Here is a 24,633-nt window from a genome sequence, read left to right on the forward strand (position 1 = left end):
CTGTTCCTGGATGCTGGGTCTTCTTAATTCTTAAAAGGGATAGGGGAGAGATGTGAAGATATTTCTCGCCGAAAATCTACATAGGTTTGGTGTTTGGGTTCGGAAACTGTGACTTACACCTGCGGCACCGAACTAACCCTACTTAACAAGCAAACAGGATGAGAGAAGGAAAACTACTCCATCAGAGCTCTCAGAAGGGTCAGCGACTCTAAGCCAGCACGAGGAAAGCAAAGACTACAATTCCCACAAGCCCTTGCGATTCCACCCACCTGGGTAGCTTCGAAGCAAGGGAAAGGTAGGAGGGATGTCGGGCGCACTGCTTGTTGCGTCATTGGCGTGCGACTCCAAGCTACAAAACCGGTGTGGACTACAAAAGCATGGCAGCTGCTGAGGCGGCGGCGGTGGTGTTGTCGTCCTCTTTGAAACCAGACTCAGCCCCAGTCCCCGAAAGTGCAGGGACAGCTGCAGCAACGGCCCCCACATCCTCAGCGATGGCTGCAGCCGCGGCGCTTGCGGCCGCGGCCAGGACCGGATCCGAAGCCACGGTCTCCAAGCCCGCGTTGGCTACTAAGCTGCTGTCGCTGAGCGGCGTGTTCGCTGTGCACAAGCCCAAAGGGCCCACTTCAGCCGAGTTGCTGAATCGGCTGAAGGAGAAGCTGCTGGCAGGTACTGCAGCCGGGGGGGGACCAGGCGGAGGCCACGCGGTCGCCGTGGGAGCGGAAGCCGCACAGAGCCGCTAGGCCCTTTGCCCTTTCAAGGCTCAAGTGATAAAAGGAAGGCAAAGGGAGAACGACCACTGTATAAGCTCTGGACGGAAATCTGGAGCATCTCCGGCTAGGACTTGTCCTAACGTAAACCCCTGTAGCCTAGTTGGCAGTTGTCGTTCTCAAGGGAAAAAAACAAGAAAAAGTAAAATCTACACACCCACAAATAAACCTCTGCTCTTGGACATGCAGACCAATTTTCTGTAATCTGATCCCTCAGAAACCGTTTGTTTGGCTCACGTAAGTGAACTGCACCCAGATGAATCACTGGCTCTCTACACTCCAAAGCTGCTTTCTTAAAAATATGTTGGAAATGTGGATATTACTTAACCAAGACTTCACACAGTGTTTTTTCACAGAGTGGACATAAGAATTATTTAAAGTCCCTTGCGCCGATGCAGATGCCTAATCCTTACCCTCTCAGAAATAGTGATTCTGAGGGTATGGGGTGTTTTTAGGAAACTCCATCTTTAAACTGTTGTTCCTGGTGATTTTGGTGTAAGCAGTCTATGGACCACATTTTGTTGAACACTATAACTTGGTCACTTCTAAGAGCATTCTTTTTGTTTGTTTGTTTCTTTATATACACTGGGAGAATATTAGAAAATTCTAAAGGATCTCTCAGTTTGTCAATCCAGTAGTTTGTTTCATACAGTGAAATCAAGGAACTTTTAGGTTTTTTTTTTTGACACCTGCAATAAGCCAGATCTGAAAGACACCGACTCCTCCTTAACTGAGCTCATAGTAGTAATTTCTGTAGCCTTTGGTGATAAAACTATTTAACTAGCTTTTCAAGGCCCTCCAGAGTCTGGCCCTGGCTTATTTTTCCATCAAATCAGTACAAGAAATTTCCTCTTTGAATAGTGTCCCCTGGCAAATGTTACTGCTTCCCTTTTTATTGCAAAAACAAAGTATTCTGGTAGGAATTTGTTAATTAAAACTGACACAGGTTCAGATGTTTGTTGCTAAATTCCTGAAGATATTTAATACCTGTGTTATATCTGCTCATTCTTTTGTTATACTTTCATTATACTTTGTTACCTGTAAGGATGTTGAAGGAAGGAATTACATCAGGGACAAGCTTTGTGGTGTCATCATGGAGTTGATTCCTTCATAGAATTGCTTTCCTTTGGCCTTATATGTTAGCTTAGCTATGGCATTTTTGTTCCTCAAAGTAATAATTTCTGTTCGTTCTTTCAGATGGGTTTCTCATAGGATTAAAGCCATAGCCTGGCTTTCTGGCTAATTGATCTCCAGGAACTGAAATTTCTTGTTGAAACTTAGTTAAAATTGATGGTTTCCACACTGTTCCTGAACTGTCTTCTGGAAGCCACTCACTCAGAAGTAGACATTCTCATCACTCTCCATTTCTATATTGCTTGTGATTGGCTGATTCTATATTTATGTTAGCTAGACCAGGGCTTTCTAAATGCTATTCTGACTGGTTGTCAGAATTTACCTGGAAGGTTCTCTTAAAGATACAGATTCCAGAACACAACATTCTAATGCCAGCCAGGTTTGACAATCTCTGATTTAGGCCACAGTCAGTTGTCACGGCATCTATTAATATTCCTTGCCTTTCCTTACATTGATTCATCTGGCACTAAAATCTCTGCTCTTCTGTCTTTTTGAATCCTTCAAGGCCTAAAACATAGCAGAATTTTATAGCTAGAAAAGATCTTGGTAAATATTCATCATCCATGATGCCAGTGGGGTGAACCAGATTCCAACATAGTAGAGGCCAGGTGTCTTCAAACTTGGAAAAAGGGAAAAGCACAAAGGGAAGACAGTAAACTTTAGGGCCTCCATTCTCCAAGCACCTTTAAGTTAAAAATGCAAAGAGTTCCCAAAATGTTTCTATAAGTATAGTATGAAAGAGCCATAATGGGTTACAGGTGAACGGGAAGGGTTTGAAGTCTAAGCCTAACCTTACAGGTTCACGTTAAAGCATATCCTCATGTCTTTCCAAACATGGTGATGTTGTAATCAGAGAGTAACATTGGGATCGTGTCCCAGACACCGGAGTTCTAACTCACTAAGGTGGTAATTAAGTGGTGATTACAACCCAGTGCATCCTTTTGGCCATTTCACCTGGCTTCTTTTACTCTGTTTTCCGTCTTCTCTGTGTCAGGGGTAATGCATGCATGCTCAGTTGCTTCAGTTATGTTGGACTCTTCACAACCCTATGGACTGTAGCCCACCAGGCTCCTCTGTCCATAGGTTTTCCAGGCAAGAATGCTGGAGTGGGTAGCCATTTCCTTCTCTAGTGGATCTTCCCAACCCAGGGATCGAACCCTGGTCTTTTACATCTCCTGCATTGGCAGGTGAGTTCTTTACCACTAGTGCCACCTGGCAAGTAAGGAAGGTTTTATGGGTTTGGAAAGGTACAGATCAAGACGGCTCTTCCTGCTTCTCTCTCCATGCTCATTTGAAGTCTGGTGGCCAGTATTCTCTCAATATATTGTTATTTACCATGATGATGATGATGATAACAGCATATTGGTATAGAGCTTTGAGTTTCCAAAGCATGTTCAGGTAGCATTATTTGATTTTATTCTTTACAATAGGAATATGAGATAGGCCAGGCTAGCATCTTTTGTTTTTTTCCTTTTCTCTTTTTAAAATCTAAATGCTTTGGCATATAAGTGGCATCTTAAACTGTTACCTTCTTCCCATGTAACCTTTTGTTGAGATTAGCTTCTTAAGGAATTGGTGACTTTTGATTAGGAGAGAAGGGCAGATATACAGATAGTCTGGGGACTTAGTATTCTCAGAAGTAACCCTGTATGAGATATACTCCAGATGTTTAGGTAGCTGGAGTGACCAGCAGAGAACACCAGGGAACAAGAGAGATTTTAGAGATGAAATTGAGGACTTTTAAAACTAGCTGCCTATGTAAAAACTTCTTTTCATCATCCTCCATCTACCAGTCCACTACTGCCAGGAATTTACTGGATCTTTGTGGATTAGTGTGGATATTTACCCACTTAAAAAATTTTTTTTTCCCTTAGAAAATGGGTTCTAGTTTTTCGACAACTAACCTGGGAATACTGTTTCTTTGTAATTTAGGTAGTGTCTGTATATTTAAAGTCTGTTCTTCAGTAATGTTGTAATCAGTTCAGTCACTCAGTCGTGTCCGACTCTTTGCGACCCCATGGACTGCAGCACGCCAGGCTTCCCTGTCCATCACCAGCTCCCAGAGCTTACTCAAACTCATGTCCATCGAGTCAGTGACACCATCCAACCATCTCATCCTCTGTTGTCCCCTTCTCCTTCTGCCTTCAATCTTCCCAGCATTATGGTCTTTTCAAATGAGTCAGTTCTTATAATCTTAATATATAAAGTTTGTACAATGCTTTTTATTTGTTTTGAGTATTCCATCCACGCCGCTTCATCCTATGGTAATGGAGATTCTACTTTGTTTCTCTCAGTAATTACTTCTTTTTTTTTAAATCCCATTTACTCTTAAAGAAGCTGGAATGCCTTCTCCAGAATGGACCAAGAGGAAAAAGCAGACTTTGAAAATTGGGCATGGAGGGACTCTAGACAGTGCAGCCCGAGGAGTCCTGGGTAAGAGATTCGAATGGAAATTTGATGTAACTGCCACTTATATTAGAAAGAAATATTGATTAAAAACAGACAAAATTGACTAAAGCTATGCTATTTTCAGTCTACTTGGAATATTTCACATCTACTAGATTTACAGTGCCATCTTCTCAAGAAGCCCTTCTACAAGGTATAGAAGGCTATTAGAAATAGCCACTTTCATGTGTGGAGTGTGGATGGACCTTGAGAAAGGGTATGTATCTGTGCAGAAAAGAGTTAACACAGCAAGCCTGAGTTCACTATCTTTCTGAAGGCCTGCCTGCATTTGGGGACCTGGGTTTGGGGTTGAACCCACCCTTCCCCATCCGATAAGCGCGGTTTGGTGGGCCTCAGTGGTTTGTGTAAGCAGTGTGATTTATGCTGGACACCTGCTCTCCATCTTGGAATCTGCAGTTTTTGTCCCACCAGGCAGTGAGAGGGTGCCTGGATAACCATTCCTCTCATCCCCTCCAATAAAAACTTTGGATGCTGGGTTTCCAATGGGCTCCCTTGAGCAGGAACATTGTACACATGTTATTCCTTTTTCGATTATGGAAGGATAGAGGATCCAGCTGTGTAACCTTAGGATGTCACTGTAGGTAAATATTAACCATGGATGAATCTTTCATCGTGGGATAGTCTTGGGGACTCCTGACACAGTATATGACTCTTTTTGGTTTTTTGACTGTATCTTCAGAAGATGAAACTTGTAGTTCCTCAGAGGAAGTCACTTTCTCTTGGGGACATTAGTTAAGTGTCTTACTGCATGTGGAGGAAGATTGAAAGAATTGACTGAGGGGAGAAGAGTCATTTGTCTTTTTTTCTCCCACCTTTTTAATTTGTTTGGGGTTTTTTTTGCATCTAGTAGAGGTTCTGAGGGAACACCTCAGTGGCTCTGTGGTAAAGAATCTGCCTGCAATGTAAGATCTGCAGGAGATGCAGGTTCAGTCTCTGGGTGGGGAAGACCCTCTGGAGCAGGGATTGGCAGCCCACTCCAGTGGAGAATCCCATGGACAGAGGAGCCTGGTGGGCAACAGTCATAGGGTCGCAAAGAGTCAGACACAACTGAGATGATTTAGCACACATGCAGAGATGCTGAAGTCTGTCTTTCTAGACTGCCAAAGTGTGTATCCGCAGGATGGGGTATGTTTTTAGACACCTTTTTATAACTGTATCCATAGTCACAGAAATACACATTTAGAATTCTCCCTATTTCCCCCTGCCCCACATACTAGAAACAGACTTTTATGGAACAAGCCTACCTTTTTACATGCCCTGGTGTTTTTTATTTTACTCTATTCCATTTTTTTTACAATGTTGATCATAATCCCCTAAATTGATTTCATTCTGCCCTAATGGAATGTGACTCATGCTTTGAAAAATACTGTGCTAGAGCTTCCAATCCATTTTATTAGAGCTAAAATTAGATGCAAATAAAAACAAACCTGATCTAAGCCAGCCAAAGGAAATGAATGCTTATTTAGAAGAAAAGGATAAAATTGGTGAATAAAATTATATTTTTCAAGAAAATTGGAAACAGTATATGATTTGCATTTTCTAAAATTACAGATTTTATGTGATGCATGTTGGCAGAAACATCTTTACTTGAGGTTAAAACAGGAAAAAACACATGAAAATTCATTTTCCCGAGTTAGAGAACTTGAATAGGCAAATTCTGACACGTTAACTACTGTTTCTTACCATAATAATTGATAAACATTTATTGAGCACTTACTGTGTGTGAGGTCCTGTAGTTAGTGAGTGGTGAGATCAAGAGTTGAACCTGGACGTGCTAAGTGTTAAAGTCTCTGCCCTAACCTAGGATGGCAAATAGCTGGTACTCCTGCCCTTGTTCCCCATGTCCACAGCAGAAATTACTAATCAATCACAGCATTCTTTGCCATTCCTTCCAGAAGTGGGCTTATGATTCTTGTCAGTTCAGCTCTTCTTAGGTTGAAGCCTATTACAACCTTCCATTTTCTAAGGTGCCATGCATGCTCAGTCGCTCAGTGGTGTCTCACTGCGACCCTGTGGACTGTAGCCCACCAGGCTCCTCTGTCCCTGGGATTCTCCAGGCAGGAATACTGGAGTGGATTGTCATTTTCTCCTCCAGGGGATCTTCCTGACCCAGGGATTGAACCCATGTCTTCCGTGTCTCCTGCGCTGGCAGGTGGATTTGTTACCACCGAGCCACATGGGAAGCCCCTTTCTAAAGCACAAGAACGTAAGTCCAAGAAGAACGGGGATAAATTGTGCATTTATTTATGAATAGACCAATTGTATTAATTTATGACTGTTGTTATTCATTGGCATGCAGAAAATAGTGATATTCAAGGCACTGAGTCAAGAAGTTTATTTTTTACCCTAAATCTAAGGGATCTTGTTGAAAGCTTCCATTTTAGTATTGTGAAGGGGTGGCATTTGGCAGAGATTTGTGTGAGTGGAAGAAATTGCGTTGGAAGTAATTTTCTATTTAGAGGGTTAATTTATATTTAATCACACATGTCCTTCAATATGATATAGTGTGTTCATATGTCAAAATTATTAATTTTTTTCCTAATAACTGTGATTTCTATTGAGAAATAGTTTTTTAAAAAGTAGATATTTAGTCACAGAATAAGGGAAGTTTGTTGTCTAAATTCTATAGGCTGTTAAGCAAAGTTGATTTTTGGAGTATGGTGAAATGAACACTGGGCTGTAATCATCATGGGTTGTATACTGGCTACTTTATTTACTAAGTACGTACACCTGAGCAAATCCTATAACCTCCCAGAATTTCAGTTTATCTCTTAAAAAGTGATAACATCTACTGTAATTCTCAGAAGGTTTATTGGAATATCTTAGGAAATGTCTCAGAGAAGGCAATGGCACCGCACTCTAGTACTCTTGCCTGGAAAATCCCATGGACGGAGGAGCCTGGTGGGCTTCTGTCTATGGGGTCACACAGTCAGGCACGACTGAAGTGACTTAACAGCAGCAGCAGCAGGAAGTGTCTGTAGTATACTGATATATACTCTACCCTGTGAAGAGCTTTGTGAAAGGGCTTTTTGTATTACTGTTGTTGTTTTTAACAAAACTGGACCTAGTGGAGAAATATACTTTTACTTTCAACATTTTAGGCTATTTTTGCTGTTTTGAGGGGGGAAATATTGATGGTAAAGATTTAAGAGTTTAGCTGACAATTTAAAATATAATCTGAAATTCAGGTTTATAATTCTATTAGCCTATATTTTATATAAGTACTAGAAATAGTTATAAAATGTTTTCAAATGTTAAATAATTATTACATATAATACATATATATTATATATAAAGCATATATAATTCTATAAAGAGGGCTTACAAAATTCTGAAAAACTCTGTGGTAAGCAGAATAATGACTTAGCTGAAGATGTCCGTGTCCCAGTCTCCAGAACCTATGAATATGTTAGATTACATAACAAGGGTGCGTCACAGTTGCACATGGAATTAATGCTGTTGATCAGTTGACTTTAAGAGACATCCTGGCATATCCTGGTGGATCCAGCGTAATCACCAGGGTCTCTAAATTGGAAGGGAAGGCAGAAGCGTGTCAGAGAAGACGTGGCGATGGAAGCAGAGGTCGCAGCGATGCGGTTGCTGGCCTTGATGAGGAAGGGGGTCCTGGGCCGAGGAAGGTAAAGAGCCTCCAGAGACTGGAAGAGGCAAGGAACCTCCCCTGGGAAGCCTCTGAATAAAGGTTCTCCCCTCAGGCCTCTAGAAAAGAAGGCAGTGTCTTGACCCCTTGATTTGTACCATAGTGAAAGTCACCTCAGATTTCTGACCTCCAAAACTGTAGGATAAGAAGATTGTGTTGTTTTAAACCACTGTGTTGGTAATCTGTTGCGCAAGCAGTAGGAAGATGATATTCAGTATAAATTACTTAAAATGGAACTAAGTGTTGATATACTATTTTGAAGTTTAACTTTAAAACTTAGAAAATTATGGTGAAAAAAGTTAGAAAAATACAAGAAAACATAAAGTGTAAAGTAAAAATTATCCATTTTCCAACTTCCAACAATAATTTTTGTCAACATTGTGGTTGTATTTCTCCCTAGCTTTTTGTCTATGCAGATTTTTTTAAATTGAGCTATTTTATATATACTCTGGGCTTTCCGAGTAGCTCAGCGGGTAAAGAATTCACCTACAGTTCAGGAGACACAGTAGACGTGGGTTCAGTCCCTGGGTTGGGCAGATCCCCTGGAGGAGGAAGTGGCAAGCCACTCCAGCTTTCTTGCCTGGAGAATCCCCACGGACAGAGGAGCCTAGCCAGGTCGTAAGGAGCCAGAAGCAACTGAGCCCGTGACAGAGGAGACTATACATGTCCAAGCTGGGTTACTCTACGATGCCTTCTTGTTTCACTGTGGATCACTGAAGCAGCAGAGAAATGGTCATCCACCCAGCCTTTTAACTATGATAGAATCAGACACACCAACCTGCTCTTAAGACACCCTGCACTCTGGCTGATAAACCCACTGTGCTCATCCTTGTGTCTGAGAATCTGTCAATTTGTTCCTTCTTTAGAACACACTTCTCTCGTCTGCATGTTCAAATCCTGTACATTCTTTAAGGCCTAACTCTGAGTGCCTCAATGAAGCATTCTCTGGACTCTGCTGCCATGTAGAGTAACCTCCTACAGTAGTTATCATCTGTGTGTTCATTTTGACACAATCATGTATTGTTGTATTGTTATTTAATGTTATTCTCTCATTAATTCAGGCAACCTTTTTTTTCTTTTTTTGAGCACTTGCAGTTTCCCTCCTCTGTATTGTATTTTGCCCACGAGATTATAGGCCCTTTCAAAGTCAGGATATGTGCTATTCCATTAAAGTGTTCTTGGGATGGAGTGCCTGGTAGCTGCTTGCAAAATATTGATTGGGGTTTCTTGAATGGAATGAAATTGAATTGAATCTTTGTTATTATTGTACAAAGTTTTTGCCTCAGCAGCGGGTGCTCTCATTTGAGCTCAACAGAGGATCCCGAAGGCAGAGAGTGTTTGTTAGCCCTTGAACCACTGTGACTATCAAAGAAGCTGAGAGGGGCTTCGGGATAGACTTTATGAAGGAATGGGGATGTGAGCTGTGTTTCGAAGGACGGACTTTGAATACTTTACCACGAAGTTGGTGCTGTAGGCATTGGGACCCTATTGAGGATTGTTCAGGAGCTTTGTGCTGTGGAGTTTTCGGAAATGGTTATGAAATGGTATGAATTGGAAGAAGAAGAGATAGGATATAGAACAGGGAGGTTGATTTGGGCTGGTGGCAGTGAGAGGAAAGCCTGGATGAGTAAGTTGGCAGGGGGATGAGAGGAAGGAGGTCTGCTGTTAGTCTGGTTGGAATTTTAATTCCAGCATTTACTGGTTGTGAGATACCGGGCAGAGTTCTTAGACTCTTAAGCCTCAGTTTCCTCAGCTATCATAAAGGGATAATCATATCATCTTGTTTTAAGGATTAAATGAGCTAATGAATGGAAAGCACTTAGAGTAGAATCTGATACATGGTAAACTCAGTGGATCATATCTGCTATAAATATTAATGATAATTCATTCTACTTGCCAGTCATTTCTCTTTGTTTCTTATAATTCTGAATTGCGACAGTTGTATTGTGTGTGCTTTTACAAAATTGTATCCACTAATAAGAAATACTTCCATTCTTATGAAACTTTGCTTGCTGTTAAGCGAAGAAATGATTACATCCTCTCATCTTTGGCTGGTGAAATGTTTTGTTACAAGAATAATGTTTGAAACTGAGGAGATATGTGGGCCATTGTACTTTTTATTTGGTCCATGCAAACATATACTCTCCAGACTCACATTTTACCCTGTATTATTCTTTGTGTCTGGTTGATTTGTTATGTTTCTATTTTCTTGATTGTATTCTGCTGGACACAAATCATCTTTAAACGGTTCATTAGTTATGATGATAGCTTTTGCTTTGTTTAATAGTGGACTCTGTCAGAGACTTTATCATACCAAGATTAACTGTAGCATTTTTTTCACTGATGCCCATAAAAAATTCCAGTGAGTCTTTGGAGATTTTTTCAAAACTTTTTGTTATCTAATTGTCTGGATTGAGGTTTCTAATATTATGTTTCACACTTAGAGAAAGAAAGAAAGTCTCTCCCCTACCCCCACTTCAGAATTTCTCACTTGCATGACAAGTTCAACTGATTGGAATCATAGGAGCCCTGCCATTATGCTAAATAAATGCTTTTTCTAACTTTACATATGCCAGGAAATTGTGCCCAATGTATGTCATAAAGCATATTTTTAAAGCCTAGCTTTCACAATACGGTGTCATAATATCTCTTTCTTTGATTTGTAGTGGTTGGAATTGGAAGGGGAACAAAAATGTTGACCAGTATGTTATCAGGGTCCAAGGTAAGAATACTGGAATGGTTCTGTTTTTCTTGAATGTTTTCTTAATGACCTCTGTGTTGGATTTTATCAGTTAAAAAATAAACTGTATAACTTGCTTGAATGAGTGTCAACCCTGGGTATTAATCACAGTGTCTATAATCATGATATTTGAGATTCAAAATATTGAGACTAAATTCATAATTGAAAAGTAAATTTGATTTATCAAAGCAAAAATTTTGTGGTACCTATAATTTAAAAATAGATGTGTTTAGTTTTTGTGAGGGTTTTTTTTGTATGTTTCTTTTTGTTTGTATATTTCTTAAAGAAAACTTACAGATCATAAATTCTGTTAGAAGATTTTTTTTAAACCTTAGAATTTTTGTAGAAACAATATCATTTTTTAAGCCATGCAGTTTCCAACAAAAGACATGTTTTGTTCAGTGTTTACAAAATGTTTACTAACTAAAAGAATGGGGCTTCTTAAAGATGATGTTACATCATTCCTTGACTGCATCCAAAAGCATCTTTAAGGCTTTGAATAGGAGAGGGAGGAGGGATTAAGCAGGGACAGGACAGGTTCTAAACCTGGGCTTTAGGCCTTGAGTGAGAACCATCGCTGAACTGGCAAGGTCGAAGGATCCCTGAGACAAGTCTAGATGTCAGTGTTTCACCTCTCTGGGCCTCTTCCATCTTTAAAAGAGATAATAATATCTATATCCTAATTAGCAGCTAGATGCTGGTTATAATAGCTTAGACTTGGGACCAGTGAAAATGGGGAAGATAGGAAATGTGGAAAATGTGGAAGGAAGATTAATATGCCATTAGGAAAGGGGAGAATTTCAGCAAGTTCCTGGATTAAACTCTTTGTTTGCTTTAAAACCCTTGTTGCAAGTGGGTTATAAATAGTTGGTAAAGTGCTTTCTGTCCAAATTTTTCCTTAGAAAAGAAAATGTGGTCAAAGACCATTTAAAAAACTTACCATTTCACTGCAGACTTTTATTAAAAATATAATTAATATCAAATTGCTAAGTAAGTTTCTAAGCACCTTTATTTTCTGAACTTATCTCATGGTGGTTACTGTCCCTTGGGCCAGACTGTTGAGGGCCAGGGGTCTAAGTAAGTTTTTCTTAAAATGAAAAGCCCTGGAAAGCCTATTGCCTTTAACATCCCATTTTAGTTATTAGTTGGCATAAAAACCTGTCTTTCAGTTGGGAAGGATCTTCATACCTTAGATAAGTGGAAGAATTTCCAAAATCACAGAATATAACAATTGTGTTAGAATGGAGGAGTTTGACATTGTACAGTAATTTGTACAGTGTATTTAAATACTGACACGTAGAGGTTAGAATCTGTTTCTGGTACAGAATTTTCTAATTGCTTAATATATGTTTAATTCTAAAATATAAACCATGGTTATTTTGATACAAGATTATGGATGATTTTATTTTGTTTTTTCATACTATTTGGTATTCTTCAAAATCTTTACAATGAAAACTCACTTTTTAATAAAACAAAAGATATATTTTACATTAAAGCATTTGTTTGTTTGTTTTCCCCACCAAGATAAAATGTTAATTTCACTGAAATGTTCATTATCCATCCCCCCCCAAAAAAACCCATAAGTACATGTAACACATTATATGTTTTTGAAAGGTTTTACATGTAAATTCCAGACACATTTCCAGAAGTATGATGACTGGAAAAATGTATACATCATTGGCTCTTGTTTAAATTTTATTTATCACAAATCATTTTGGTATTCAGCTAGGAAAGCTGAATGTCATACAGTGAAATCACTGATCTTCAGATGACTGTAATATAAGTAGAAAACTCCAGGTGCTTCTTATTATAGAGACCTAGTTCTTGGGTACTTCACTTTTGCAAAATAAGAGTTATTATTATCTTGGTAGCTGTTTGTATTTCTTACACTTTTAATTTTAGATTATGTACTTGTGGCTCAGCTGGTAAAGAATCCACCTGCAATGCAGGAGACCTGGGTTCGATCCCTGGGTTGGGAGATCCCCTGGAGAAGGAAATGGCAACCCACTCCAGTATTCTGGCCTGGGAAATCCCACGGACAGAGGAGGCTGATGGGCTACAGTCCATGGGGTGGCAGGAGTCAGATGCGACTTAGCAACTACAGCACCACCACCACCAGTCCTTATGTGCATTCCTGCCCAGTCAGATCAGAGCAAGGTTTGAGAAAAGAGCCTTTCCTTGTCTTTATCATTAGCTTCCTCTCCTGTCTGTCAGGCTTTGCTCTGCCAATGATCAACTTTATCTTGAGTCATTTTTTTTCTCGCTGCATTCTCTTTTGGAATTCTGAGTGTATTATGTAAAAAAAGCACATAGGTTTTCTGTACAGTGCCTGTTATACAAAAGTTGCTCAGTAAATACTGTTATTACTGTTTCCACGTGTTTCATTTATCCCCAAATCTCTCTCTCCTGAGTTACAGGCCTGTTGGATCGCTCTGACTATCAGTGCCTAGACATTAATTTTATTCAAGCAGTTTCTGTTGGAAATCTTGAATGCAGTTAATTTCATTCCTTTTATTTCTATCTCTTGACTTTTTGATGGCCTAGGCAAAAACATGACATTGATGAGAAAGAGGAAGCATGCTGGTTATTTAAGGAAGAGACTTAACTCTGGGTATTAAAGTCAGAAAGAAATTTTTTACAGTAAGGGAGATTGAATGATAGTGGTTCTCAAAAATAGTTCTACAACATGTGTATAAGTGACTCTGCATGAAATACAACAGGTAGAATGATTCTAAGGGAGTTAGGTGAACACATCCCTTTGACTTAACTTGATCTAAGTATGGAATATAGCTTACCCAGAAGAAAGTAATAGATTCACAGTCCCTTTACTGTCTTCCCTAAATTACACTTTCTTTGAGCCAGTCATTCAGGAGAATCTGGATGGCAGATGTACTTTGAAGTAACAGGCTTTGATGAGGTTTTCGAGTGTTATCTTTATTAGCTTCCTATATTGCTGATTAAAAGTTGGTTATTTATATATGCTTTTGAAACCAGATGAGCCATGGAAGGGTTGATGTTCTGTTATGAGATTGCTAGTGCCATGAAAATGCTCTTAACTAGCATTTTCCAGGTACAATGCTACTTGCATATCTATGTGGAGATAAACCATAGTGCCTGTAGGCAAAGCCAGCATTTCATCAGAAAGCAGCTTTTTATCCCCTCCAACCATTGAATGGGTATCATCACTGGGGTATACAGATGTTTCCCCCAGATGTGTTCAGATATGTTCAGAGGACAGTAATTTCCCCCAGGTGTACACAAGCATTTTTAGGTTACCTAATCAGTGTCAACTGCAAAGTGTGACTTTAATAAAGCTCCTCCTGTGAAACTTAGCAGCAGCTCTCTTAAGATTGGAGCATCTCTAATCCACTTTCTCCAGAGGTTCGTCCAATTTGTACCTTTTCTTTACACTCTATTAATATTCATTATATTTCATAAGTACTATATTGAAAATTTTGAAGGACTTAACATTTCATGCGCTGTATAGAGCTGTTCCTTGTTAATGAAGATATTCAAAACCATGTTTCGGTGTGGTAGCATAATAAGCTTATCATTAATAAACTCATATTTCTGCAAAGTACTCCATCTTAAATTGCTCACATAACTGCTGATTCTTTTAAGTGAGAATTCTGTTCCTTGCATTTTTCTTGCTAATTCCTGTGATCCTCAAAATGAAATTTGAATTTGACCAAACGAGAAGAGAATAAAGAATATGTAGTACAGTGTGACCCAAGATAGAAAGCAGAACAATCCTCAGTTAACTAGGAGTGATCTAATTCTTCACTTGAGAGTAATGAGTAGTTCTGAGAAGTGACGTTTATCCTTTCAGAGAGCTTAAGACATAGCCATTTCTCCTTACAAGAAACACATATGTACATTATCTCTGCTATACTAGTTTTTATGTTTTTAGCTTTTGTTTAAATGCATAATCAAGTTCCTAAGACTGAGCTTGGCATTTCATATAAGAAATGATAATTAAAAATTAATTTTAATTGCATGTGGAATAAAATTATTGCAGTCCATGGGGTCACAGAGTCGGACACAACTTAGCAACTGAACAAAAACAACAGATTATTGAATTCTGTGATGTTAAGTAGGGGATTATTGTACCATTATCTCTACTCCTAGATATATTTAAAATTTTTCCTTCACAATCTACACTGCCCAGTAGAAAATTTATTTTTTTTAATTTTTAATTTTTTAAAATAAATTTATTTTATTTTAATTGGAGGCTAATTACTTTACAATATTGTAGTGGTTTTGCCGTACATTGACATGAATCCGCCATGGGTGTACACGTGTTCCCCATCCTGAACCCCCCTCTCACCTCCCTCCCCATCCCATCCCTCTGGGTCATCCCAGTGCAGCAGCCCCGAGCACCCTGTCTCATGTATCAAATCTGGACTGGTGATTCGTTTCACATATGATAATATACATGTTTCAATGCCATTCTCCTAAATCATCCCACCCTCGCCCTCTCCCAGAGTCCAAAAGACTATTCTATACATCTGTGTCTCTCTTGCTGTCTCACATATAACTGATTTTTTAGAACTTTTTGTACAGTGTTGAATGGCATCACCAGCTCAATGGACATGAGTTTGTGCAAACTCCGGGAGATAGTGAAGGACAGGGAAGCCTGGCATGCTGCAGTCCATGGGGTAGCAAAGAGTTGGACACAACTTAGTGACTGAACAACAACAACTGTGTATTTATAAGGGATGATTATCAGTAAAATCAGGTTTTTCTTTGTCATGTTGGCTGGTTTGGAAAGTTTATGAATGTTCCTCAATCTATACAGTGCTTCCCACATATCAACTCTAACCAAGCAGTTACAGTCTATTGATTTTGCCCTTTATTTTGTATCAGTTAGGTTTATTAGTAAGGTTCTGTATAAGCGTTAAGACATGCATAACAGTTCTTTACCTTATGGCCTGTTTCCCTCTCTTGTGTCTCTTCCTCTAGAGATATATTGCCATTGGGGAACTGGGGAAGGCTACTGACACGCTAGATTCTACAGGGAAAGTAACAGAAGAAAAACCTTATGGTATGAAGCTCGTCATATGTAGTCCTTATGTCTAATATTTAAAGAAACTTTCTCTGAATTTGGAATTTAAAAATAAGTCTCTTATGTTTCCGGTGATTTTAATTGTCAGTACATTTCTTTAGGTTAAAGAGGTTGGAAATTGTTTATTACATTGTTGCTTATATGGTATGCCTATCAGTAAAGAATTGCAGTAATTGACTTTTCCTATAATCAGTATTTTTTTCCCAATTATTTTTATTAGTTGGAGGCTAGTTACTTTACAATATTGTAGTGGTTTTTGCAATACATTGACATGAATCAGCCATGGATTTACGTGTGTTCCCCATCCGGAACCCCCCTCCCACCTCAATTTTTTTAACGTGCAGAATTCTTCCAAATAACTCCCTTGGCAAAAACCACATATACAATAGATACGATTTAGGACATTTTTCCTAGTCCTAGGTGAAACAAAGCAGAGAAATTCTCTTGCTCGATTTTACCTGCATCGTGTCATTGTTGTTGTTTTGGTTTTGGTGTATATAATTATCTCATAGCTGTTGAAATAAATGTCCTAGGTTTAATACGTTAAAATTGATCATACTTCTGTGCTTTTGGAGTATGCAAAAAGATATAACAAAAGAAAAGCTATTTCTCTGGAAATAAAGAGAACTCACTGGGGTGCACTTTAATTTTTCTACCATCCCTTCTTTCACTTCTTTAAGAAAGGGTGGATAAATGAAATGGTTTCCTACCAACTCTTATAGTGCTTATGCTATTTATAATGCAGCAGTTGTGGTTTTTATACGGTCAGTTCACCTACATTATTATGTCATCACCTGAATTATTTGTAAGCTTTCTGTTCTGTTTTGTTTTTTTGCCCGTGCTTAATGTTATCTTTTTAAATGTAGTTTTAGGCAGTCTAACATCTGCTTCCCTGTGTTTTTGTGTTGAGTGGTCTTAATGTATATTACATATTCCCCCAGTAGAGAGACCAACCTTCTCCTTGTTCATAATGGCTTCTCTTGTCCTGTTAACGTTTATATGTGGCTGAGTATCTTGCATGATTAATCAAGCACCATAATGAAGAGAAAAATAAACCAATTTATTTTGAGTCTTTTAAAAAATAGATGTTGAATTAGCCTTGAAATCATTATTATTATTATTATGGAATAACAGCATATGCCCACTTAATGGAAACCCAACCATAATCTTCAGCCAGAATGCTTGTGAGATTAAAGAGGCCTAGGAAGATGTCAGAGATTTCCAGAGTATCCTACATTATATGTCAGTTTATATATAGTTAAAAGAATGGTGAGGTGGTAAAATTGGTGAGACTCATTGGTTGGATGGGGACAGAGAGGAAGTTGTTAAAAAAAGATCTAGGTTTCTGGGTTTTAAAACTGTTACATGACGGTGCAGTTCTTTGAGTAGGGAATATTACAAGAGGACCAGGGTAATGAACCACTTGAACATACACTGATGGGCAGGACTACCCTGAAGCATTTTGGAATTTTTAAAAACTCTACTTTGTATTCTATCATTTACGACCTTACTTACGTTAAGGAAGTATGTTAGTGTGTTAAAATCATCTCATTGTAATCTTGAAATCTGAGAATCTGAGAAACTAAACAACTTTCTTTAGGCTCTGAAAAGGAGACCTCCCTATAGTTGACTGAACACTGGAGTCCCAGAAAATGAGCGCTCAGAGAGTTTTGCTGATTGACATGATTTTTCTGTATGATTTTGTTAAGTCAGCATAGTTTGTCATCTGTTTAAGTTGCACAGCAGGCACCAAGGGGAAAATAAATATAAAACCTACCTTGTATCCTTAAGAAACTCGTGTCATATGGAGAACTAGGACCTGTGTTCTCAGCCCTGAGACTTAATCCTAAGACCTATAACCAGTATTTTGTAATGCCTTCTTTATTATGCTGAAATAAAACTCAGAGTTTTTCTCCCCTACCTACACATTAAAAAAAATCAATATACTATAGTAAATGGACTATAAAGAAGAAATAAAGGTAATTTATAGTAAAATAGTTCCATCAGTATGTAAATGCACAGATATTACTGCACTGAAAGTCTTTGTGAGGTAATCAGATACGTATATATATCAGATACTTACACATCAATCACTGTGAATGCCACAAGTCAAATGCAGACTGACAGGTGTGTTGTGTTCATGACTCAGTATTGGAAAGTTCAGTATCTCCTTCGGGAGCAACTGAAGAATATTTGGGGGCTTCCCCGGTGGCTCAGTGGTAAAGAATCTGCCTGCAGTGCAGGAGACGCAGGTTTGATCCCTGGGTCTGGAAGATTCCCTGGAGAAGGAAAGGCAACTCTCTCCAGTGTTCTTGCCTGGGAAATCCCATGGACAGAGTCGGCAGGTGGGCTACAGTCCATGGGGTCACAGAAGAGTCAGACGCAACTTAGCAAATAAACAACAAGACTGTACAAAAAATTCTGTATTTAAGTGGAAAATGGACTTAGATTCTAGCCTAAATGAAGTGAATGTTGCTCAGTTGTGTCTGACTCTTTGCGACCCCACGGACTATACAAGCCATGGAATTCTCTAGGCCAGAATACTGGAGTGGGCAGCCTTTCCCTTCTCCGGCGAATCTTCCCAACCCAGGGATCGAACCCAGGTCTCCTGCGTTGCAGGAGGATTTTCTTTACCAACTGAGCCACAAGGGAAGCCCGTCCTAGCCTAAAGTAATTCTAAACAGAAGGTCACCCAGTTGAGCATCTGGCAGATGTCCGGAACTCAGACAGAGCGTAGGACAGCTCCTCACTGCACTGCCCTGGGCACATCACAGAACGTCTGGCATCCCTAGTCCTCACCTATTAAGTGCTGCTGCCGTCGCCACCCACCAGTCATTACAGCAATAAAAAATACAGCTTTTAATTGACCCATTGAAAACAACCACCATCTGGGTAAAACAAGGGGTTATGCAGTAAACGGCATGTGAAGGACCTGAGGTCACTTTATCCCATCTAGACAAATTACTATTTTTAGCCATACAAAATGAGTCTCTAGCTCAGACTCAGTGTTCAAACCCTATTAATAGGGCCCTTTCTTTTATTCTCTATCCTGACACCTTTTTGTTATTTCTAAATAGTATTTGTTGTCGTTTATTTAATAAATTTTTGTACATTAATTCCTAAGCTTGGCTGAGACTGTGTCTCTTTTGGTTTTTGGTGTTTAGAGCAATGCGTGGCATGTAGAATAAAATATTTAGTGGGTATGAATAAACTAGGCTGGTGATAGAGGCGTTGAAGAGACTGCAGGGAAGTCCCAGAAAAGGCAAAGCGTCTTCCTGTCTTCTGCCGCTCTTTTCTCATCCACAGTGAGGTGTTGGGTTTCAGGTACGGCTGCCAGTGTCTGAGGATACACGGCTCCAGGGTGCTCATCTCAGGACATCGAGGCCGTGGGCTTCCCAGGCTGTCTTGGATGTGAGCCAAGCTTCTGGGAAGGCCTTACTGCTCTGGTGATGGGAATAGCTTTTTTCTATGCCTCCTGTGGCTTTGTTACTGGGAGGCAAGAAATGGAAACTGTAAGTGCCATCTCTTGCTAATCCTCTGTTCCAAACACCACCACCTCTTGGTCCCGTAATAGAATGTTGCCAAGTCTTCTCGAATGGATGCCACTAACGTTGTATCTGATGCCAGTGGCTCCTCCTGGATTGTGGTCTGGCTTGCCCACATTTCCTAGAGGAAGCTGAAAAGTTGAATTGGGTCTCCAGTTGTCATTTAAACAAATAAGGCACACACTATATTGGGGCTAGGGTATAGCTGGCTATCAGTCATCCCGTGGTACCTTTTATTTATACTGAAACTTTTTTCTCATAAAGTATCATGCAAATAAAGGAAAGTGAAGAAAGTATAAGTTTACAACTTAATGAACTATCACAAAACAAACATCCATGCAGCTCCCAGTCTAGTCAAGAAATAGAGGGGCTGCCCTGGTGGTCCAGTTGTTAAGAACCCACCTCGTGGTGAGGGATCACCTGTTCGATCCCTGGTCTGGGAAGATTCCACATGGCATGGGGCAGCTAAGCCCTCGCGACAGAACTACTGAGCCCACACTCCAGAGCCCATGAGCCGCAACTACTGAACCTACATGCCTCAGCTGCTGAAGCCCACTCGCCCCAGACCCCATGCAGCAAGAGAAGCCGCACAGTAAGAAATCCACGTGCCGCAGCTAGAGAGTAGCCTGCATTTGCCACAACTAAAGAAAGCCCGTGTGCAGCAGTGAAGCCCCAGCACAGCAAAAATATAAATAGATATTTTTAAATCCTTAAATTAAAAGTTCTTAGAAGCCCCCTTCCTGCCCCATCCCAGTGACTACAACATCTCTCTTTTCTAAACATAACTACTATTCTAATGTCCAACGCTTTGCTGATAATCCTAAAACTATAGTATAGCTTTGCCTGTGCTACTGTGTGGAAAAAGTTTATGTATGTACGTGTGCTGAGTTGCTTCAGTCGTGTCTGACTCTGTGACCCTTTGGACGGTAGTCCACCAAAGCCTCTGTCCAGGGGTTTCTCCAGGCAAGAACACCGGAGTGGGTTGCCATGCCCTCCTCTAGAGGATCTTTCCATCCCAGGGTTCGAACCTACCTCTCTTACATCTTCTGCATTGACAGGTGAGTTCTTATACCACTAGCGCCACCTGGGAAGCCCGTATATGTACATATACATTTATGTGGGCTTCCAGGTGGCACTAGTGGTAAGCCACCTACGATTTCAGGAGACATAAGAGACGCAGGTTCGATCCTTGGGTTGGGAAGATCCCCTGGAGGAGGGCTTGGCAACCCACTCCAGTATTCTTGCCTGGAGAATCCCCATGGACAGAGAATGCTGGCGAGCTACTGTCCATAGGGTTGCGAAGAGTCAGACACAACTAAAGCGACTTAGCACTCACACACTCATACATTTATGTGCATCTGTATAAAATATGTAGAGAGATGTGTGTGTGTATACATACATGTTCTTCTGTCATGAGACGTTTGTGTTGACTCCAGATTGAGACTTTATGAATAAAGCTGCTATGTGTATTTGATGCCTGTCTTTTGGTAGACATGTGCAATAATTTCTCTTTGATATATACCCAAGTGGAATTGCTGGGTCATAGGGTAAGTGCATATTTTACTATACTAGAAATTGTCAAGTAATTCTTAAAAGTGGTTGTACAACCTTGCATTTCTACCAGCAGTGTATAAATATTCTACTTGTATCACATCCTTGGCAACACATGGTAATGAGTAGTGTTTTTAGTTTTGGCCATTCTGATCAGTAGGTCATGGTGTTTCATTGTGGTTTTAATTTCATTACTAATGAGATTCAGCTCAAACCGTAAATAATTTGCCTGCAATGCAGGAGACCAGGGTTTGATCCCTGGGTCAGAAAGGTTCTCTGGAGAAGGGAATGGCAACCCATTCCGGTGTTCTTGCCTGGAGGATCCCTGGCAGGCTGCAGTCCATGGGGTCGCAAAGAGTCGGACACGACTGAGCAACTAACATACACAATGAGATTCAGCAGTTTATCATATGTTTTTTGGGTACTAAGCCATCTTTGCTTATTGTCCAGGTCTCTTGCCCATTTCTTTGTTTTGTTTCTTCTTTCCCTCGCTCTTGAGTCACTTTTTTTTTTTTTTTAAGATTCATTTGTATGAGTTTTATGAAGAAAAAAAAAAACTCTGGATATGTGCTCTTCTGTTTGATCACGTGTATTACAGATACTGTCTTCTCTGTAGCTTGTCTTTTACAAAACTCTCTTAGCTGTGTCTTTTGGAAAACAGAAGTTCCTAGTTTTACTTTAGTCTATGGTTAATTTTTTAGCGTCCTGTTTAAGAAAACTTTTCCCATGCCAAAAGCATTAAGATATTTTTCTACATTCTGGCAGCTTTATTCCTTTGCCTTTCACATTACATCTACAGTCTGCCGTTTTTTTCTGTATGGATATCCAGTTCACTCAGCACTTTTCCCCACTACCTTGTTTCTTGGATCACAAATCAAGCATCTTATAAGCGTGGGTTTGTTTGGAATCTATTTTGTTGCATTTGGTCTGTTTATCCTTGTGTTAACACCAAACTATGTTAATTGCTATAGTTTTAGAATAAGTCTTGTTATCTGAAAGAGCAATTTTTATACCTTATTTTTATAGATTTTTTTCTATAGGCTTTTTAGTTTTCTTATGAAAGTAAGGAAATTGCTTTCTATTCCTAATTTGCCATTTGTTTGTTTTTTTAATCATGAGCAACCATTGAATTTTATAAAAAAATTTTTTTTGCTGCATAGGCTTTCTGTTTGGTGATTCAGGCATCAAATAAAGGATTCCTAGGTGACTAGGAATGCTCTTTTGACCTTGAGATTCTATTATTCCTCAGCAAATTAAATTCAACAAGAATGTCTCGAGTACCATCTTAATTGTGTGCATTATATAAGAAGAAAAGCTATCTTTGCCTTTTAGGAGATTAGAATTCCATTGGTGAGATAATACACACACACACACACACACACGTGTGTGTGTATGTGTGTGTATATATATATATAAAATAAATAGCTGTTAAAAATTGTGAATGATTAATTGCAGAATGAACAGCAAAACCATACATGCCTAGGATCTTAAGTCAGAGAAGGCAACACCATGGCAGGAATAGAATGAGAAAGAATACATCTCGTCACCTTATGTGGGAAAATTTCAGTGAAAGAGAGTCCCCCAAGCAGGACAGGGGAATTGGCCTTGGCAGAAATGTTAGTAAAGAGACCAGCTTGGTGGAACTAGAAAGCTGTTTGGTCTTATTTTTTAAATGTATGGATGACTACATTATGAACTGTAGCAATTTTACCAGCAGTGGCACTTCTTTGAGCAATTGCCAGCATGGTGGTAGCATTGGCTGTCTAGATTTGGAAGTCTTGCATAACTAAAATATCACCAGTAATTATGTCTTAATGTTTCAAGAGAGTAAACATTTTTCATGGAAAAAAATACTCATTCATATCATGAGATACATCTGTTTGTACAACAATCTGAACAAAATGGGCATTTCAGCTCTACCTGTATGGAGCTGCTAGGTGCTGTTCTTTTGAGTTGTGTAGCTGTTCTCTATTTGAGTCTAGTAGATTCTGGTCTTTTGTTCATGTTTAGCTCACAAGGATCAAGGTCACACAGAGATTAAAGCTCTCTTGCTGCACTGATATTAAAATCTGGACAGTGTTCCTTGCTGTCTTTTAATTTTTATTCTGGTGTTAGTACAGTAATTCAAAACACAATAATTAGTTTTTGTTTAATATTGTTTAAATGAGAAGATCAAATACAACATGTATATACCAGGATAAAAAGTTCAAGTAAGTTTCCTACAGAGTGAAAAAGACGACTAATTTCTTTCCATTGACTATAATTTATACAAGTAATAGAATGTTTCTGTAACCTAGTTTTTTACTGAATAAGAAATTTGTATAGTTATCTATATGCGAAAATCCCAAATATTGAATTTCATTGTGTTAGTTTCCAGTTGTTAAAATTATAGAACAGTATTTTAATATTGCATCATTTTGCTTGAAAGAGTATCAAACAAAAGCTGAAAACATGACTAAGACAGATAAAATCTCTGTTCTGTATTGGGTTGGCCAAAAAGTTCATTCAGATTTTCCATGACATCAAAACCCAAACCTCCCCAATATATTTCCTTTCTTACACTGGCTTATTTTTGAGACCAGACTCGGGATTGAAATTCTAAGAGCAGTGAAGGGAGGGAAGGAGACAGATAAATACATCTTTATTTGGGGACAAAGTTAACATGTGAGTGTAGAAAATTCATACCATGCCATACATGTAACAGTTTTGAAATCTATCAGGTAAAATTTTAAATGTGATTAGTACTTGATAGCTTTCAATAACTTATTTAGTTATTTATAATATCTGATCCCTGGAGAAGCTTAGAAATAGCTTTGTGGGTATTTTTCTACTTACTTTCTAATCACCACATTTTTGATCACTGCAGGACCATTTCTGTAGCTAATGCAGCATTTTTCTCAGATCTTCTGAAGGCCCTAGTGAGAATGTAGTAAATGCACATAAAACGATTGGATTCTTTTTAATGGAGAAAAAAAATGAAGCATAGGAAGTTGAATTTAGTCTTAATATTGGACAGTATAAGACTTTCCCCCTTTTATCTCATTATTGTGTATTTTATTCATCTCAACAAGGTAGAATTTGACCTGTAAAATGTATAATGTAATAAGTGCTTTGTTGAAAAAAAATTTTTTTTAATTTTCAGAGTTGTCAGTACTGTGAAAATAGCACATGTACTTCTGTGATTGTTTTAGTGACACTTTTTTTGGTTCATTTTTGGCAGATAAAATAACACAAGAAGATATTGAAAGCATTCTGCAGAAATTCACTGGGAATATAATGCAGGTACCTCCCCTGTAAGTTCAATTGTTGAATTTTAATAAATGTTTAATTTTATTTTCCAGTGGCTGACATCGCGCTAATGAAGAAAAAGGAGAGTGGCTTCCTTTTACTTTATGGCAAGGCATGTTTTAGACCTAGCAACTGGTCAAGAGAGGTGACCCTGGTTCAGATAGGATACAGAGCCTCTGATGTCTTTAAGAGGAGACTGATGGGCTCCGGTCCATGGGGTAACAAAGAGGCAGACACGACTGAGCACAGCGCATACACACGCGAGGTGTAGTCTCCTTTGTCGCTGGATATTGCCCAGCCTGACATCTGTGCTCTTCCAGGGTTTGTTGGTTTTTCTGATCCCACCTGTAGTCATCAGGGCAGTTCTGGAGAGCAGCAGACACGTTGCTTGTCCCAGAATAGCAGGAAAAGGGACCAGT

General features: G+C 39.2%; 1 protein-coding gene across 8 annotated transcripts in view; it reads left to right on the forward strand.

Annotated features, from left to right (window-relative positions):
- Positions 1 to 328: 328 nt before the first annotated feature.
- TRUB1 (TruB pseudouridine synthase family member 1) overlaps positions 329 to 24,633 on the forward strand; it is a 94,836-nt gene continuing 70,531 nt past the window's right edge. For 6 of the 8 annotated variants that reach the window (XR_011488640.1, XR_011488641.1, XM_070470249.1 and 3 more), the window contains exons 1-5: positions 330 to 666; positions 4,236 to 4,334; positions 10,692 to 10,747; positions 15,728 to 15,809; positions 24,147 to 24,219. Coding sequence is in view for 6 of the 8 variants with exons in the window: in XM_070470249.1 (XP_070326350.1) it covers positions 378 to 666; positions 4,236 to 4,334; positions 10,692 to 10,747; positions 15,728 to 15,809; positions 24,147 to 24,219 (599 nt within the window). In the remaining 2 variants the exon portion in view is untranslated. Of the gene's footprint in view, positions 667 to 4,235; positions 4,335 to 10,691; positions 10,748 to 15,727; positions 15,810 to 24,146; positions 24,220 to 24,633 lie in introns of all 8 variants that reach the window. The other 2 variants (XM_020900720.2, XM_070470250.1) reach the window with 2 other exon arrangements.

The sequence above is a fragment of the Odocoileus virginianus genome, chromosome 7, assembly GCF_023699985.2.
Source record: "Odocoileus virginianus isolate 20LAN1187 ecotype Illinois chromosome 7, Ovbor_1.2, whole genome shotgun sequence".
Taxonomy (NCBI): domain Eukaryota; kingdom Metazoa; phylum Chordata; class Mammalia; order Artiodactyla; family Cervidae; genus Odocoileus; species Odocoileus virginianus.